We start from the raw sequence: 14800 nt of genomic DNA on the forward strand, positions 1-14800 counted from the left end.
CATCATCCTCTTCCTCTTCCTCCTAATCCCGAAGGCGTTGGGCCGTTTCTGGAGATACATCCACGGTGTCAACCTTGGGCTTTCGAGCTTTGCTTTTCTTTGGCATTGAGGAATTTGCAGGCGACCTTCCCTTTCTTTTCTTTTCCTTGGAAGGCTTTGGCGTCTCTTCTTCGCCAGGTGGGGGTGGCTGCATAGCAACGGCATCTCCGAGGCCTGCATATAAAACAAAGTAAGTATTCCACTGAGAAACATAAATACACAAACAAAGGGACTCACCATGGTTTTTAGCCTCCCATCGACCCTTGGCCAGATCACGCCAGCAATGCTCCGAGTATGAGGAAGCAGAGGCCTGTTTTCGGACCCAACCTTCGAGGTCTGGGACCGCGCTAGGAAACCAAGCAATGGCTACACCATCGAAAAGGAGTTAGATCGAGAAAAAGATGAAGTCGAGAAAGAGAAGAGGAAGCATGATAGTAAGTTATTATCAAAAAGCATGTACTTACGTTTCATGTTCCATTCCTCGGGGAATGGCATCCTCTCAGCAGGAATCAGGTCGGAGGTCCTGACTCGGACAAACCGGCTCATCCACTCTCGATCTTTGTCCTCATCGATGCTGGAGAAGCGAGATTTCGAGGATCGGCATTGCAACTTTATCAATCCACCTCGATAAAGGCGAGGGATATACAACCTGATCAAATGGTTGAGGGTAAAAGGCATCCCCTCGACTTGGCTCGAGAAGCATTTAATCAAATTGACAATTCGCCAGAATGAAGGGTAGACCTGGCCGAACATCACTTGGTATCGTTGACAGAAATCAAGGATAATTGGGTCTTTGGGACCCAGGGCTAGAACTGCAGAACCCAGCGTGAATGGGTAGGTGTACATGCTTAAGTACCTCGCTTTATGGGTAGTAATGTCCTCTTCTAGGGAAGGAATCACCACACCTTTGTCATCCCAGTTGCAATCCTTCTTTACCTGCTCAAGCTCATCCTTGGTTATCAAATAAATGTATCGAGACATGGGGTCACATCGGCCTAGAGTCGATACAATTTTTTTAATTTTGAAATCGAATGTTATTTCACACGGCAGGGGAATGCACTCCTCGATGCGAGGTGGCACCACTGGTTTACTTCTGGATGGTCATGATAACGAAGAGGCTTTTTCTTGTTGGGGAACAGTTTTGGATGTTTAAGTCATTGTGGTTCAAGTGAAGAAGAAAATATTGATGATGGAGTAAAGAACAAATTGAGAGAAGTGTGATCTCAGGGACGTTGAAGGAGCTAACAAGATTTGGGAACGAATTGAGAAGTAAAGTTTGCAAAATTGTGAAGTTGGCCTATTTATAGAAGTCACTTAAGCGTATTAAGGAAGCCAAAGGACCGACCATCAGCAGCCTCTAATTAATGACCTTGGAAACTATGCAGACGCGACCTTTCAATCACTTCAGACGCTGACATCACAAGATTGGAATCATGATCGAGACATCGAGGAGATAGAGATTCAAGTCGTTTCTTATCATCTTATTCTAAGAAACGCGGGGACTATCTGTATACGGTCAAAATCATATGCCTCCAACTTATAGGCTCGAGGGTCCGTCCTAAGCCCGAGTCCGGGCGAGGTCGAGTTCGAGCTCGATGGACCAGACTTGAGCTCGAAGACAGAATGCAATGTCCGGAGATAGGAGTACAAGGAAAACCAAACCTGAGTATGCTCGACCCCGAAATTGTATCGTTATAGATTTGTAACAAAGTGAGCTAGATTCCTGCCACGTCCCTAAGGTCGTGGCGCAAATCCTATTGTACGATTCCGTACTAGGTGGTTAGACAGCTGTATCAAGAATATTCCTTACTGTAAATAGAAATATACCTTATTTAGGGTGTCCCTATTATATAAAGGGGACGTCAATCATTTGTAACATCATCTAATCACTGAGCAAAGAATATATTCTCTACTTTTTCGCCTACTGTTCGTTAGAATTGTCCTTAGCTCTACTGTTCTTACTTTACTTTTCTTGCCCAATTATTCTTGTTGTTCTAAACTCACCTCGAGGTCACTAAGCTCGAGATTACTACTGCTGAGTAACACTGGTTTGATTCATTTATTTCTTTCATTTCTACTTCATATTTCTTGTTTACTAATTGGTATTGAACTAAATCACATATCTTTAAAACCACTAATCAAATTTAATTGTTACTCGTATTTTCGAGGTAAACAGAGTTAAATTGATTTCATAAATGTTAGTAAAAATTGTATAAAATACTATTATTAACGCAGTATGATATTATATAAAACATCACAAATCATACAAAATGTAGGAGAATGACAAAAGTTTTATGTTGATTGTATTTATTCCGTTTTTGGTTGAAAGTATTAACTTAAACCAGTAAACTTTTATATCAAAGTTTTGGTATAACTTATCAAATATAGAAAGTAAAATTGATTATCTAAGTTTTAATCCTGGAATATCCCCATCTTAAGCCAATTAAAAGTAATGTGTTATACCATTCCATATTTATTATCCAAGTTTTAAGAATTCAAATTCATAAAGTATTCAAGTTTAAACTTTGATGTGATACTCTTTTATCAACTTGACGTTTTGATTATTATTATTATTATTATTATTATTATTATTATTATTATTATTATTATTATTATTAAGCGAGGGAGAAAAACAAAAGAATGACGAAAAAAGAGTCATCCTTTGTCATAATAGATTCAAACCTTCTCTCCCTAAAGTGTACTGTACTCTCTCTCTGCATAGTCCATACAAGAAGATTATAATCTACACTGTTCCTTTTGAGTTCATCTTTATGTAGTTTCGAAGCAAAAAAGCAAATCCACTATAAAAAACCCTAGCAAATTCAGATCACCGACGCTGAAAATCTAATCGGAAAAGCATCCAGATGGGGCAGCAGAAGGCGCTGATCTACGCATTTGTGGCACGTGGCAACGTATTATTGTCTGAATATACTGATTTCAGCGGCAACTTTAACTCCATAGCCTTTCAGTGCTTACAGAAACTTCCTGCTTCCAATAACAAGTTCACTTATAACTGTGATGGCCATACCTTCAATTACCTCGTCGATAATGGCTTCAGTGAGTCTCTTAAACATTTTTTTTTATTGTAGAATATCAGTTGTTTCCATTGATTTTTGCTGTGAATTTAGTTTAAATTAAATGGATCGAAGAAAGTACTTGCTAGTTGTAGGTTTTGTTTTTAATTGAAATATCTGGTTTGCTGAGGTAGCAGGTAAACAGTCGAATAGTCAGGGCCAGATCTATAGTTAAACTTACAGGTTCAACAAAACTAGCAGCATTAGTTCAAACTCTGTATTTGTGTTTTGAAATTTACTTAATATGTTTAATAATCTATCCAGTACCTAGTAAGCAAAAACTATTGTGGTCCAGAACACATAAATTTAAAATCGTAGATCCGCCTTTGAGAATAGTCGAGGGGCGCGCAAGCTAGCCTTGACACCACCGTCATTAAAAAAATTATTAGATTTGGCGGTTGATTCGTGTTTATGATCTTCTGATTGGAGATGTAAAGAGATAAACGCATTTTGATTGTTGGGTTTAACTTAAGTTTAACTTCCAGTTTCTCTATGTGTTTATGTGGTGATAGATATAGAATCTCCTTGATTTCTTGACACCACCGTCATAAAAAAAATTATTAGATTTGGCGGTTGATTCGTGTTTATGATCTTCTGATTGGAGATGTAAAGAGATAAATGCATTTTGATTGTTGGGTTTAACTTAAGTTTAACTTCCAGTTTCTCTATGTGTTTATGTGGTGATAGATATAGAATCTCCTTGATTTCTTGACACCACCGTCATACGTGTTTAGGTGATATTTATTTAGAATATTAAAGAAGAAGTGGCTTGGGAGGTGGGCTTTTGTCTGTAAATTGTTTGTAGTCCACATGATCCTCTTGTCTAAAAGTTTTGTATTTCTATTTTTAATAATATGAACTCGTTATTTTCCTTTCGATGTCATTGTAAAGTTTTGTGATGAGTTGAGATTGTTAGATGAAATGGTAGATTACAGGAATAACATTCTTGCTTCTTTTCTTTTCTCTCTATGGGTATTTTTCTGTGGGCTGAAAATATTCATAATCAAATCTCTATCGTGTATGCTATTAATTAGTTTATTCATAACTATGCTACACAAGTATGAGCAGATTCTAAACCCGCAATCACTGGAAACTCCTGCGTATCTCTTCCCATTATTCTCATACTTGTGACTGCCGTTTTGTACAAATACTTATGACATTTAAATATTTGATATGAATTCATCTTAAACACTTATTTGAAGTACACTTTTTGGTTCTTTATGATATTCTTTCTTTAGGTAAATGAATATCAAGTGGAGATCCTTTTTTTTCTCACGATAAATATTTGCAGCCTTTTAGCAAAAGTATAGCCTCTATTCTCTTCCATAATTTAATGTCGCTAAGTTTATGTTCTATCACTCTTTCTCTTATCACATGGCTCATAAATTTAATACCGCAATAGTTCTCAATTTCGCATAACACTAATATCTGCATTGCTCTTATAAGTTGAAGCAATGTACTCTTTCTCAGTCATTTGGCATCTCCACTCCTTAGTATAACATTTAGTAGCTTGCTTACCCATACCAACCTAACCAAGGCAATTCCAAACCTCTGTAGGAATCCAACATTACCACAAGCTTTTCTAATTCTTATGTTTTTCGTGACATCCTTTACTTTGTTAAACTTAATTCTATGATAGTAGCATGTTATGAATGTTTGTAGATCTCTAAAGTTATCTTCGTTATTTTGATGAGCAATTAATTGTAATGTATCCATCTAAGTTTGATCTACTCTCTTCTTTCAAAACTTTCTGGGAACCATTTTTATTATGCTTAACTTTGTTTAGGTATTACCTCTCTTCTCTCTCAAGCATGCTAGATGTACCTTTCTTTCTCCTCTGTCTACATGCCTTTGATACATGCCATTCAAGGCTTCTCTTGGCCTTTGTTTATGGCCTGCTTAGCTCTTTATTTTCTTATGCTGTTTAAAGGCTTTTGGCAGCTTTCTATATCGTTCTCTTTTTTCTCTAGTAGCTCTTCACCCCCTCTTATCCCACCACCACGGTTCACACAAGTTGAAACGGAGTGAGTAATTCTATTGATTTTTGGATTAATGAGTTCATGTTCAAATTATCTTTTTGAATTTGACTCTCTTAGTCAAACTTCCTTACCGCTTACTCCCACATGCCAAATGATTGTGGGAACCCTTTCCGGCCTAGCATTACATCGGATAAGTAATTTACACCCATTCATTGTGTGAGAACCCTTTTTCTTTTAACTCACTCTCATTCATGTAGTGTTATGATGAACTCCCTTGCTCATTAAGGCTATATCTTGCTGCTGATGTAGCGTGTGCGCATGCAGACATCTCACAACAATTTCAATGTTTAGATAATTCATCATGTTAGACTATTTCCTAGTTTTCAATATTCCGCAATCTTTTTCTTTTATCTGGGTTTAATACTACTAACAAAATTAAAATGGATCGCATTTCCTTTTTCCATTTAAATCTGTTTCCGTCAAAATTTTCCTGTTTTATGTTATTGGATGGAGTAAAAGATGAGTTGTGATTGTCAAGTTTCTTCAATTTCCATTACCCTCCCAATACATCTAGTTCTTTGTGATATCTTTTGTTTCTTTTTCTATCTTCCACATGCTATTTCCCACCACTATGAGATGATGTCAGAGGGAAGTTCAGAAGGTGGTTGTATTTCCCCTTTTTCAGACAAACTTTACAATCTTAATTAGCTTCTTTTAGGCGGTGATGTGAAACAAATGAAGATTTGTTTGAATTACTTCTTAGCAAATGAAAAAAGGACTTTCAAAGTAAAAGAACTAAGTGTGCATTTGAGAGAAGGTTTCGAGATGCATCAAAATGACTTCTCACCTTTTTTTTTGTTAATAAATAAGTTGCAGGAGAAGTATGACTTTCACCTTTTAATGTTCTGCGAAGTGGTTTATGTAATTTCAATTTTAAGAGCTACTGCATCTTGCTATTTCCCGTTTGAAAGTTGGAACATATATTGCAAGAAGAATCTGAGTATTATTCTTTAGAGTTGCTTATTATTCTGCTTTTCTTTTTCACTTTTAAAGCATACCCTATGTCAGCAGCTAGCTGATTAGTGTGCTTACCTCTGTAAGTTTATGTTTCGTCTTACAGCATACTGTGTGGTTGCTGAAGAGTCTGTTGGAAGACAAGTTCCAATTGCCTTTCTGGAGCGTGTTAAGGATGACTTTGTGTCAAAATATGGCGGTGGGAAGGCTGCAACTGCTACTCCTAATAGCCTTAACAAGGAATTCGGGTATTTGAATTTAAAATATTTACTTTAGTGATATATAGTGACAGTTTCAGTTAGGTATGATATTTCTTTTTTTTTTTTTGCGCAGACCTAAACTAAAGGAGCATATGCACTATTGTGCTGACCATCCTGAGGAGATAAGTAAACTAGCCAAGGTGAAAGCCCAGGTTTCGGAAGTTAAGGGTGTTATGATGGAAAACATTGAGAAGGTATGAGTGTCTTCTAATGCCTAGCTGACATATTGACTGAAATGGAAGTCTGACATTGACTGCCAGCTCTTTTTGTTTTGTTATTCCTAATAATACAAATAAATCATCCGTGCAATCAATGGGACATTGTATTTGCTGAGGTTCCTTTTAGGTGTATACTTCTATGATGGAGTAAGAAATTTAATTTTTGGTTTTAACTGGATCAGCCTGAGAATACTTGCTTTTGAGCTGTATAGTGAACAAGAGGTGGACCTTTTAGCTCTACTGAAGCTTTTATGTACAGTTTTTCATTTTTATATTTACCTGACCTGCAAAAAATGGGGAGATAGGTTATAGGGAAGGGCTTTTCCCCCCAAATTAACAGAGAGGGGAATAGAAAAAAATAGTAATAGAGGAAAAGATATTAAAGATAAGGTTCAACATCTTCCCTTTCATCTGTTTGAATAGCTCTAACAACTCAATATATGGGGTATGATGAGTTATGTTGGATTGCACTTGGAAATAGTTTCTCTTGGCCAGTTCATAAATCTCCATTTTTTTTAGAGAGGCGAGGAAGTTTTGTGACAGTTATGGTGCCTCTTAACGTCATTCATCTATTATTTGTGTTGGGTGTCCGAATAAAGTCTCGTTGGAAGTTGACAAAAGAATTACATATAAGGTGTAGGATACTCTTAGTAGTATAAGGCCTTTTGCTTACATCATTTATTTTTTATTTCTGAATGATGAAAACTAACATGAGCAAAATGGTGTGCCTGTATGGTACTAATTACCATAAGTATAAGAACAAGATGAATGATCTTTTGTTTGTGAAGAAGATTTAATTGTCCCTTTTTGCAACTCATAAAACTATGCTCATGTTTGACGAGGATTGGGAATTCGAGCACCACAAAATCTGTGTATATATAAGGTAATCAATAGAAGATAATTGTTTTCCTTACTACTAAATAAAGACGTGTTTTTTAATCACATTGTTAATGAGACATACCAGAACTTTGTATCAAAAGCTTTGAGACAATTTATGCTTCAATGACATGCAATAACAAGTTGTTTTTGCCAAAATAATTGATGACCTTGGAGATATAAGGATCATTTAAATGATTTTCGGGTGTTATTGATCAATTGTATGGAATGTGTTTAAGTTTGATGATGAGATAAGAGACTTTGTCTTCTTAATACTCTGTTAGATTCTTGAAAAAACTTCCTTGTTTCTTTGGCCAATTCAGCTCCCAGTGGTGTGGTGACATGTAGTATGCCAATACTTTTGGATAAGGAACTGAGGAGAAAGTGCATCCAAAGGTATGAACTAGTGGTTAAGCAAATGGTTGCGAACCATGTGGACGAGGGTTTAAAACTAGCAAAGACAAAAAACACAGGGCGATTTTCTCCCATCTGCTTAAGGCTTGGTAGTCAGAGTTATTTGGTACTTAGGTTGGTGGAAGGTACCAGGTGTGAATTGTCGAAGTACGCGTAAATGCCTCGAACACCACCGTCATTAAAAAGGAATTGCGGAGAAATCTCCGGCCTCATCTTCATTACTTATACAATCAGACGTTTGGTTATTAAATACTGAGGAAGAAGCAAAGTCAAAAGTCAAAATGATAAAAGTAGAAGCATATGGAGGTCCAAGTACAAGAATCTTACATATAATCAAAAAAAGAAAAGGCAAAGCATATCAAGGAGTTCTCTTTAAAGCTAAAAGAGGAGATGAAACAAGAACAGAAAGATGGCGGCAATAAATCGTATATCTACTGTTGTTACAACAAGATGATCTTATTTTTGCATATGATGAAAATATTGTTCCCTCTGTTCCAAAAAGGTTGGAACTATTTTGTTATTAGTCCATTCAAAAAGATTGATACATTCCGATATTTCGTTAATGGAAAATTTTTATAGTCATACAAATGCTATGGCTTGTTTAAGACCATAAGTTTCAAAAGTTTTATAGCCATGCAAATGTTATGGCATATTTAAGACCACAAGTTTCAGAAGTCTTCCTCCTTGTATTAAACTTTGTGCCAAGTCAAACTAAGACAAATAAATTGAAGCGGAGGGAGTATTAATGTAGTTTAATGTAAACCAATCGGGTGGCAGATGCTGGTTCTTCGTATCATGTCACGACGAGGAAGAAATTCTTCTCATTTTATGCACCTAAGTGATTTGAAGTATTGATAATAGGTAATGATGGTTTAATTAAGGCAATTGGCATGGCAAATTTTGCTTTGAGACTAATAATAGTTCTAGGCTGTTCTTAAAAATGTCAAGCTTGCTCCCGACGGGAAAGCTTGACATTGATGGTTGTAATATTTTATGTGATGGCTAGTAAAAATTCAATAAAGGTTTACTAATAGTAACAAATCGTCAAATCCCTACATGATGTATGGTTCTTTTTGTAGTGGCTTGGTGAATGTCGTGGAGAGTGATGCATCATGAGAATTATGACATAGAAGGTTGAGTTACATGAGCGAGAAGGGATGTTTGGCTAAGAAGAACTTGCTTTTTGGAGTGAAACAAGCAAAACTAAAGAGATGTGTTTATTGCTTAGCTGAGAAATTATTTCTAACCCGGGACTTCGTTCTTACACCAAAAATCTCTCCTTTTAACTAAGTACACGTGTCGAATTACCAACCAAGTATAATTATGGCCATCAAATTTTGCATGCTTCTCCTTGTATTTTTCAAAACTATCGACGAAGATATAATCTGGTTCGCAGATGAGCAAGAGCAGCAAATCGACCAGTTCCCTGCAGTGACTCTAGTAGGCTTGTTTCTTAGCTCTAAATAGGAAGTAACATGAGAGCTACTATCTTCCATCTCTATTCTTGTCTCGTCGAACCATCAGTTTTGATACAATTTGGCGGGAATGCTTCACTTCTGAGTTATTGGCAGAACCCAAGTACTCTTTTTGGAATTCAGGAGACAACTGTTAGAGAACGCCAAAACAATGCAAGACAAGGTCGCCGCGAATAAACTCATTCAAAATTTTACTGATCTATTTGAATCAAGATTCAAGAGGATGAATCAAATTCAAAACTGATACGAACAACAAGTATAATTAACTACGAAATAAATTTGGAGAAGGCGAAATAACCAATCAATAGGAGAACAAAATTTATGTGGAAATCTCTTCAAGCGAAGAATAAAAACCAACAAGATTTCTAACCCATTAAAAACTCTACCACATTAGAAAGGAGTAATAAAAGTCCTCCAAAATTGTCATACAATACCACCCTTCCTCAGTAAAGCCGAGCCCAACTATTATATTGATTACGCCAAACATAGCTTTAGAGGCTCTTACTAGATAGGGTGGAAGAATAGAAGTCATCAATGTCAAACTAGGAGAAACAATAGCAAAACAAGTTAGGAATGAGAAAATACCTAAAATTGAGCTATTGTTTGCCAACTCAAAATCTGCAACTACAGACATCAAAACGCTATCTCCACCATTCAAATCAAAGTACAAGTTGTTAGTAAAAATTTCAGCTTGATTCAATGGTAAAATGAAGCTGGAAATCAGTTTCGAATTGGTCGTGCAGATATTTGCAGCGAAGAGAAAACTATCTTTCTCCACTCTTTTACCTAAAAAGAACGATTGCTCTTCTTTTCAAATATCTCTCTTAAGATCAAACCTAAAATTGGGTCTTTTAGAAGTGATTTAAAACATAAGTAGGCCATAAAGAAGATGTCTTTGTCCAAAACAATTTTTTTATTCACATGGAAAGGAAAAATTCAAAATTCATTATGTCAAGAGTATCTTTGGGTTGATTTGGCCGAACAAAATTGGTATTAGAGGAAGGTTGTAGTAATGTATTGCCATATATATTATAAAAATAGAGCTTATTTCCGTTGTTGAGGCTTGCAAAGAGTTACTATTGATGAAGAGATTTTTTTGGGAGCTAAGATTTGCCTAAGGGGAAGATGTATGCTCTATTATGATAGTCGAAGTAAATTTATTCAAGGTACAATTAACTCTGACAAAACCTTTACACTTCATTGTAGGCCTAAAACATATTAATGTGAGATACCATTGGATTACAGATGTGGTGGATCCGAAATTGCTTGAATATTAGAAGATTCACACAGATGACAATGGTTTTGACATGTTGACTATGCATTTGCCAAAAGTGAAGCTTGAAGCATGTGATTCGATCATCAAACTGCGGTTCATCCACATATTCGAGAGGGAAAAATTGTTGGGTTTTTAGGCTTTACTCTTCTTATGTGACTAAACGATTGTTTTGGATCAAGCCCGTCTTTCTATGGCCCATTAGTGTTTTAAATCATAGGCATAACTTTAGGTCTCATCTTAAGAGAGATTTGAATAGATCAGACGTAAGAGTGCAGTAAAATAGTTTCTTCTCTTGTGGCAGAATTTTCATGCAATCAATTTGGTTGTAATTGCGTTTCTCGATTCATTCACCGCTGGATCAAGTAAAGAGTGTAAAAAGTTAGTTTCTTCTCTTGCTGCAGAATTTCCATTCAATCAACTTGCTTGTAATTGCGTTTCTCGATTCATTCATTGTTGGATCAAGCTGACATATTCACTGGGAGTATCTCAGATCCAGTTGTTGATTTTCTCCCATTCTTCACTTGAGCGTATATGCTAATTTTGAACAGTCGATTGTGTTTGGAGGTCCGTTGCTGCAAATTTTTGAGCCACAACTTGTTGATGTTTTCTCATTCTTCACTTGTTTAGTTATTACTTATTACTATTATTTCTTTTTGTTCGGCACTGATGTTGACCATCTTGGAGTATTTTGTAACTCTGTATTGATATAGTGGAACTTTTCATGGACAGGAGATCTGTTGGTTTTTACTTTTCCCTGTTATAAGTTTTATCACATATATTTTTTGGTGTCTCGTGCGATTGGTTGATGTATCTTTTCCATATTCATTTTGTTTATTATACTTGCTGTTAAGATGTTTGAGTTTTGCTTGTTCTTAAGTGTAGTCTGGTGCACAAAGCATCCTGCATTCACACAGGGTCGGGGGAAGGGCTGCACCCTAAGGGATGTGGTGTAGGCAAACTACCCTAAAGCAAGTATTAGTGGCTGCTTCCACGGCTCGAGCCCGTGACCTATAGTTTTGCTTGTTCCTCTTGGTTCAAATAGATTAGGAAGACTTTGACTGAGTGTTTATTCTGCTGTGCCCTTTTCTTAGCATTATTTTAGTGTTTTCTCTTCTTAGTAGACAAGTATCAAAGCCGAAGATTTGGATGGACATGGAGATGACAAAAGGTAGACATTCTGCTATGCTATTGCCCTTGAAGAGTAATGAAACAAGTCCAACGAAGTGATTGCGTAATACGAGCCAGTTACTTGTGTCCATCTATGGACTAGTTGCCATTATCTATAGTCTGGAGACACACAAGGAGAAGCATGTTGGCCTTGGTGGCCATAAATATACTGTGATACTGTGGGTAGCATGCAATGAATGTTTAGGTAAGCCCATGAATGTTGGTGATGGACCATGTAGTACTTAGTTCGAGGGTGATTTGTTAGGTGTACGAATAAAATTTCACATTGGAAGTTGATAAGGAAAAAAAAAAGTTACATTGAATGTATTTGGGATACTTTTAATGATGTGGGGCCTTTTGTGAAAAACTTGGTGAACTTGGATCAAATCGGATAGCATCAGTCGGTGGTAAGAGTGCCTTTGGAGCGGTTCAGTCCAACAAGTTGATGGTTGATGGTTAATGTTCATAAGATGTAGTCTAGCTGCAATTTATAACCTAATGATCAGTGTTGTCAAAGGCGCGCTTAAGCCCTAAAGCGAGGCTCAAAACACGTTGAGCGCTTCGCCTAGCTTTGTGGGCGCTTTAGTGTTGCATCAAAGCTCTAAGGCATACTTTTCCTTGCCAACGAGTGTAATCCTGAAAAGGCGAGACCTTAAACAATTGATATTTCACTTTATTGTAAATTGTTTTCAATTTCTTTGTCCATATATTTGTTATTCATGCTTATAATGATTGGTCTTGGACTATATGCATATTTTTACTTTTTCTTCCGTTGCGCCTTTTTTCATTAAAGCGCACGCTTTATTTGGGCTTTGCACTTAAAGCCCCAACGGACCTTAGAGCTTTTTTGCGCTTTTCGCCTTTGATAACACTGCTAATGATCATTCAGGAGTTCAACCATTTGGGGCCAGTTTACATTTTAAACTGGATATCTTTTATAATCCCTTCCCCCTCCCCTCAGATAAATATTTATTTTGTTCCCTTTTTTGTCCCTCCCAGGAAAATTTTACCCACATGCAATCTATATCATTTCTAAAGTTGCAGATTTACAAAAATTAAACTTTTATTCTGCTATCTTTCCTTGATGTTTTCAACTGGCTACTATTTCTTCTCACATCTCCATTATCTTCCATATATCTCTTTCCAACCCGATTTAATAACCGACTATCATTTTTTATATAATCTCTTGCAGAAATGCAGGGTAATGCTGCATACGATAGACCCTTGTGGTCCGGCCCTTTCCCGGACCTCGCGCATAGCGGGAGCTTAGTGCACCAGGCTGCCCTTTTTATCATTTTTTATATAGCAAGATTGGATCAAGTTAAGTGGGATGGAGGAATAGTTTTTATTCCCTGGAAATCATCTACATTATTCATTGATGATGAGGATGTCCGAAAGCATGAGTTTGAGAGGTTTATTATATTTGAGTTAGAGATATGTCCAATGTACTTGCCTACCGAAAAACAAATGGAAGATATCAAAGTAGTGGGAAGTTAAGTTATTTATGTCTATTGGAAAATCAATTTTTGATAAAACTGTTCTACTGGAAAATGAATTTATTGATAAAACTGTTCAATTGGAATATATATTTGCCGTCACATATTGATATTACTCTACGTAGGATAGGTCAAATGGATAAGAGGAACTCTTCAGGTGGAAGAATATAATTCACGATTCAATAAATACCATGTTAAGAATGACCGATCTCAACTACTATTCTTTTTCTCTATTCTCAATCTTGATCTTCTTTTTTATGTATTCCATTCTCTCTGTTCAAGTTTATACATGAGTCTATTCCCTCTATTCTCAATGTTCGTTCTATGTGGTACAATTTTCTCTCTGTTCAAGGATGTTCACAGAGCTGATTCTGTGTAATATTTAAAAAAATTATAGGTTCTTGATCGTGGAGAAAAGATAGAGCTGCTTGTTGATAAGACAGAGAACCTTCACCATCAGGTTTCTCAATCTCTTTATTTTAATGTTTTATCTTTTTGTTCTTTGCAATGATGTATTGGCATTTGTTTCTATGTTATCATTTTCTTTTTCTTCTTTGGGATCTAACTTGGGTTTAACATTACAATTTTTGGATATGCCAGTGTACTTTTGCAAAGTTTTCAGGCAGCAGTAGGAAATTAAATTAGATTCGAATTGTCAAATGAAACAGTTTCCTTGTCATGGAACCAACTTGAAACTTTGTTAAATGCTTTTAGTTGTTTTATAGTTGAGATTGTTTCTTGGCTAGAACTACTCTGATTTGGTTGCAAGTGGATACAACTAGTACCAATATCTGACTTCTAGTTTCTTAGCCAGTGGCACAGGAGTGGAGCATGACTGTTTCTTCATCAAGTCTTTGCCCTTAAAAACTAAGGTTGGGTTATCTGTATAGTCACTACAGTTACTAATTTAGGAACTTGTTTGTTTCGGAAACAGGCACAGGATTTCCGGAATACGGGGACACAAATCAGAAGAAAAATGTGGCTGCAAAACATGAAGGTCAAACTCATAGTATTGGGTATTCTGATTGCTTTGATCCTCATCATAGTTCTCTCAGTTTGTCATGGGTTCAATTGTGGAAAGTGAGCATGTTTTTGTGTTCTAATGCTACATTTGTATGAGAAAAGTTCATGGTATATTGTCATTATTGATGCATTTGATGATATAAATGGCTTTGAAAAGATACAATGTTATATTCTATATGTATATTAGATGGAAGAATCAACATTTGCATATAGATTGCTTGTGCAAAAGGGTCCCATTTTTGTCGTCTCTTCTTTTTAGCAGTCTTCATCGCTTTTTGCTAAATGATTTACATTAAATTCTTTAACTCTACTTTCGAGCTTAATCGAGTAGGTTTAAGCAAAGCTTTTATTTTTAGTTCGTGTATTTTGTCCAAGTATGAAACGTCCATTTTTTAAGTAAGAAAAGCGATGCAATTTTACTTGTATATTACGTGAATGTGTCAGAGAACACAACAACTTTGAATGAAGATAAAGAAACTTCAATTTGAC

General features: G+C 36.2%; 1 protein-coding gene across 1 annotated transcript; it reads left to right on the forward strand.

Annotated features, from left to right (window-relative positions):
* The first annotated feature begins 2686 nt into the window (after positions 1 to 2686).
* LOC107778266 (vesicle-associated membrane protein 721) lies at positions 2687 to 14539 on the forward strand. The gene is made up of 5 exons (XM_016598490.2): positions 2687 to 3096; positions 6213 to 6354; positions 6440 to 6560; positions 13686 to 13748; positions 14223 to 14539. The coding sequence occupies exons 1-5, from the start codon at positions 2904 to 2906 to the stop codon at positions 14370 to 14372; spliced, it is 669 nt and encodes a 222-aa protein (XP_016453976.1). The 5' UTR covers positions 2687 to 2903; the 3' UTR covers positions 14373 to 14539.
* The last annotated feature ends 261 nt before the right edge of the window (positions 14540 to 14800 follow it).

The sequence above is a fragment of the Nicotiana tabacum genome, chromosome 3 (assembly GCF_000715075.1).
Source record: "Nicotiana tabacum cultivar K326 chromosome 3, ASM71507v2, whole genome shotgun sequence".
Taxonomy (NCBI): Eukaryota; Viridiplantae; Streptophyta; class Magnoliopsida; order Solanales; family Solanaceae; genus Nicotiana; species Nicotiana tabacum.

Bases quoted from the DNA above. Each gene is read 5' to 3' on its own strand.
- LOC107778266 (XM_016598490.2), top strand. From the start codon at position 2,904: ATGGGGCAGCAGAAGGCGCTGATCTACGCATTTGTGGCACGTGGCAAC. The intron at 6,561-13,685 runs GTATGAGTGTCT...AAAAAATTATAG, and splicing joins TGATGGAAAACATTGAGAAG to GTTCTTGATCGTGGAGAAAA. The intron at 13,749-14,222 runs GTTTCTCAATCT...TTTCGGAAACAG, and splicing joins CAGAGAACCTTCACCATCAG to GCACAGGATTTCCGGAATAC.